Source organism: Mesitornis unicolor, unplaced genomic scaffold (genome assembly GCF_000695765.1).
Source record: "Mesitornis unicolor isolate BGI_N332 unplaced genomic scaffold, ASM69576v1 scaffold28407, whole genome shotgun sequence".
Lineage (NCBI taxonomy): Eukaryota > Metazoa > Chordata > Aves > Mesitornithiformes > Mesitornithidae > Mesitornis > Mesitornis unicolor.
The window spans coordinates 30543-35284 of NW_010196231.1; the positions used below are offsets into that span (position 1 = coordinate 30543).

General features: G+C 46.1%; 1 protein-coding gene across 1 annotated transcript in view; it reads right to left on the reverse strand.

Moving 5' to 3' along the window:
- Window positions 1–1057: 1057 nt before the first annotated feature.
- The window catches only part of MLLT1 (myeloid/lymphoid or mixed-lineage leukemia (trithorax homolog, Drosophila); translocated to, 1), a gene marked incomplete at its 5' end in the record, with an annotated part of 25345 nt that continues 21660 nt past the window's right edge, over window positions 1058–4742 (reverse strand). The window contains 4 exons of the mRNA XM_010188409.1: window positions 1058–1186; window positions 1678–1749; window positions 3199–3270; window positions 3495–3594. Of these exons, the coding sequence (XP_010186711.1) occupies window positions 1058–1186; window positions 1678–1749; window positions 3199–3270; window positions 3495–3594 (373 nt within the window). The remainder of the gene's footprint in view (window positions 1187–1677; window positions 1750–3198; window positions 3271–3494; window positions 3595–4742) is intronic.

Below are 4742 nucleotides of genomic sequence, written 5' to 3' on the forward strand. Positions count from 1 at the left end.
AATGAAACGACAACAGGTGAGTCCCTTCCAGAGCACAAAATGCTTTGAAGATTGCTGTTCAGCTTTCATACACTGAAAATTGTCCACAAGAGGCATTTTAACAAACGAGTCAAACCTTATTAAGCGCCCTTCCCCTGCCATAGCCATTAGAAAACAGAACAGAAAAAACACACCCTTAAGATCTTAAGACCCAACTAGGCCCTTCTTATACATACAGTACATACATATATATAATATATATATAAAATATACAGCTTACAGTTTTGGAGTCCTATTACAGTTAAAGCAGACTGAAAGGAGTGAGACTTTGTTTAGGAGCTCAGATCAACAAACACGATATCTCCAAACCCCAGCGGGAGTCAGCAGATTTTGGAGGCCTCTTCACAGAGCACCGGCTGTCTCCGCGGGAAGCTGAAGGTCCTGCGTGCGCAGCGATGCCCTGGAGGAATTGGGAGCCAAATTACAGCAGTGCTCTGTACCGAACCGCGGCAGAACCAACTTGCAAGTGATCCAGACTGGACTCGGTCCGTTTTCCGCTGCAGCAGACCAGCAGGAGCCCTGGGAAGCCTCCTCTGTCCCCAGTCTCGGCTAGCTTTGTAAAAGCCAATCTCGCTGCTTCTTCCCAGAGCGGGAGGGAACGGGACTCGCTGGAGCTCTCCACGGGCAGGCTGGTCCCTAGATTTGGTGAAGCAAACATCGTCCACACTTCTTCAGATCTCAGAGACGCCTGAAAACGTGCTCTCAAAACACAGTTGCTTGAAGTAAAACCGAAAAGGTCACACTGCGCAGTTAAGCGCAGCACGGCTTTTGCTCTACTCGGGACCTGTGCCCAAGCGTACTGATGAAGCTGGGGAGGACACACTCAGCAATACGGGTGCTTGTTTGAAGCCTACAAGAAAGTGCAGCTGGGCTGTGCATTCATAGAGCATGGCTGTTCTCTAAGGCAGTGCTTCGGGTGAATCAAGAGAGTAAGAAGGCCTAGTTCCATGGGTTCGTTTCCTGGTACCAATAAAGGGGGTTTCTGGTTTCAAAAGCAGCCTGCTTTGAAGGCCAAGCGTCATGTTGCTACCGCTTCCAAGTAGCTCTGCAGCTTACGGACGGTTGTCTCATCCAAGGAGAAGAGGTCAAAGTCAAAGGTTGTGTTGGTGACGTTAAAATGCCCGGTTTCCTCTATGAGATTGACAATCTGGACAGAAAGGAGACAAGCAAGGATGTATACAGAGACCCCACACAGATTAAGTACGGCAGATACAACCCCATCCAGTCCTTTTCTCATCCCTTTAGCTCCAGGGATGAGAATGTCTTACAAAACGAAGGGAAACCTCTCCCAAAAAAGCAAACCAGCTCCTCCTGCATGCCTGACCAGCTCAGTCTGGACAGTGGGGTGGGCACATCTCTTTCCTTTTAAATTAGACTGAGAGTACCCAGCCTCGGGGCTGCCACCAGGACAGTAAAGGAAAGTTGCACAAGCCACACTTCTGCATCTTTTAAAAAAAAAACAACAAAAACAGCGCATGCACATCTGATTTTTTTTCTACATATCTTTGCTTTCAAAGTGAACCAGACTCTCACAAAGAGGGAAGCGAGAGGTGAAGCATCACAGGGGACCAGCTTAGACCCTCAGACACAGATTACCAGAGTACCACAGCCTGCAGAAAGCTGACAGATGATCTCTACCTGCTGTAGCACATTGCGCTCTCGTAGTGCCATTAGTCGCCTGTGAAGCTCCACTAATTCATCAGTGTAGGCCTGTAAAGGAGCATGAACAGAAGCAGTGATATAGGTGGCATGTTTGTACAACCGCCAAAGCGAGGATCAGAGGAATGTGAGGCCCGTGTTCCTATTCCCAGTTTTTACCCTAACTTTTTTACTGCCTCCTCCATCCTTATTGAGGACTGAGAGACTAAAGCCTTCACAAATACAGATGGCCTGAAGACCACCAGCAAGACTATTTAATGACACCATTAAACAAACACTTGTAACCAGCTTTAAGAAGCGGTCAGAACCTTTGAGCTTAGAGCACCTCAGTAAGGTGAAGTTCACCAAGGTCTGAGTTCTTCATCAGTGGGTTGTACCAATAAACTACTCATTACCTGAAAATACCTGTGCAGCGACCAGCACCCCAGCAATTTGTGTTCAGCTAACGAAGAATTCTTGGAGTGCACTGTATTCCCAGGTAGCTTTACATACACAGCTGTGGGAAATGCTCAACATGTTAACTGTGTTTATATAAGGGCAGTTTGGTTCTTTCCTTTTTTTTAAAGAGAAACCACAGTCACACAGAGAAAAGTGTTTTTCCCAAAGCACCCAACCGGTACCAAATGCAACCCTGGCTGGGAGAGGTACAATCTTTGATAAAGCCTCTGAAAGGTGGAAAAGCTGATGGTATTTCAGGCACTCTCTTCACTGGGTCTCCAGGGCGTCTCCTTCTGCCCGTACTAAGTGGTCTAATAAAAGACACCATTGCCCACAAACCTGGCCTCAGACAAGCCACCTCAGCTATGTTTACAGTGGAAGATTTTGTAGCTAGCAGGAGACTCAGATGCAAGCATCTCCAAGATCACACCTAACATTAATGTTCTCCTGTTGAAAAAGTGTTAAAAACAAAAATGAGAGCTACCGACCGATTCTTTGATTATGTAAGGGCCTCAGTGATTAGACTAAGTAAGAAGCTCCCACTTGATTGATTTCTTTACAAACAAATCACAGTTGGAGAACCTTGTAGACAACTTGGGCTTGGCTCTTTACTTGCAAGTCTGCTGTGCTTTAGGAGCATATGCACTGCTCTGCTTTGCCTGGAGGCAAGAAAGGAGGGAATTTAATTGAATAAACAAAGATTTCAAATAAACCAGCAAAGCAGAGCATCAAGCAACCTTTACTTCGTAAGATAAGAGACAGATGAAAGCTTCTTTTGAATGAAGAGGCACTTGCCACTGGTTCAAACAAAGGGCAAACAAATAAAACAATTTTAAACTTTTATATATGGAAATGAGCTGGGGGTCCATCTATTTAACATACACAATTTCTGCAGTGTCACTCTCCAGTCTGTCCTTTCAACATCTGGTTTTCATTATACTCAAGCTTTTAACCTGCCAAGACAGAACAATGTGAACAGGCTGGGCCGATTCACATTGTTTTCTACACAGAAATGTTTGTAAGCATCCAACAGTTCCACAATACACAAATCCTCAGACGTACCTTGTCATACGTTCCCTTCTTCAGGATCTTCTCTGGCTTGTTACAAGACTCTGGGCTTTTTCTTCCAGATGCCTGAGGGTACGAGAAATCAACATGAGGGACCAAAATTAATTCAGAAAATACAGCACTTGAGCAGCTTGGATGCACAGCACTGAACAGAGAGCATTACCTGTCTGATGAAGAGAGTGAAATAGGGGAAATTTGGTGCAAGTCAGAACCAGCACCACGGGCTGAACACAGCGTGGGAACCAAGAGTGGTGGAAACCAGCATTGTATGGGCATGGGAGATGCGGTACCTTATTATTTGCCGGGGGCAGCTTCTGACCAGGAGGTGGCTCTCGACTGGGCAGGCAGGAATCTGCGCTGTTGTCACTGTCGCTGTCACTAAGGCTCAGTCTGAAAACGAAGCAGCAGAGAATGAGCATCACCAGGTACCAGGAAACTTACCGAGTGTAAGTGAAATTCTCTTCTTTATTACAGCCTACTAAACCATCTGGGAGAAATGGTCTGTAATTCCCAAGAATCCCTTTTTAGCCATCTTTCATTCCCAGGGCAGGCAGAGCAGGGAGGTTCAGTTCAGTTCACACATTACAGGTTCTGCTCTTTCACACACCAGTCCCCTTGAAACAACCCAGGCAGTACCACCTGATTTTCACAAACGGCAACTGTTCATTTAGAGGATTCATTCCAAAATCCCCAAGTACCTGCATGAGAGGCTTACCAACACCTCTGAGAACACAGGAAAAAAACAACCACCATAGAGATTTCCTACCTATTTTCATTCTTCTTGTGGCCCTACAGGTGTATTATAACAGGTATCCTACTTCTGATGAGCTTGAAAGACTGGTCATTACCTCTCTCCTAAAGGTCTAAAAAAATATCCCTCAAAGTCTCTCAATTCCTGTTTAGTTGCTAATGACAGAGTGCAACAATGGGTTTTTTGTTTGTTTTCAGTGAACACAAGCATCATTTGAAATTTGCAGCTGCTATCTGGGCCAAGCATATGGTTTCAGATATTCAGGCTGAGATTCCAGGTTTTAGCTACAACAGGAGGATAAGAGGGAGAAGGATGAAATTCAACCATTTCCATTGACAAAGCAGGAAACAGCTGCTAACCAATGCCCACAGCAGTCAAATAACCAGCTGTGAGCACACACAGACCAAGGCTTCCCGGCTTTCTTTCAGCCACACGTAGTAAGAGCGGCACACAGGCCAACAGCCTCCACAACGCTTCTCTAATCTCTGCAGATCAAAGGTGCCACACACCACTTGGCTCGGCAGAGATCTGAAGATGACAATTAGGTGACTATTTTGAGGGGCTCAGTTACGCAACACATTCCCCAGTGGCTTCCTCCCTTTGAGCTCCGGTGATGTCTCCTCATCCAACTCTGTTCTCACCCTGCTGTTTTCATCAACTGTGTCCTCACCCCATGTGAAGCACTCCACACATCCGTCCTTTCTCTCCTCACGCTTTCCTCTCCTCCCCATCACTTTGATTCCTCCCCGCAAACGGAGGGCACACAGAAATACCAGACACGGAGGGA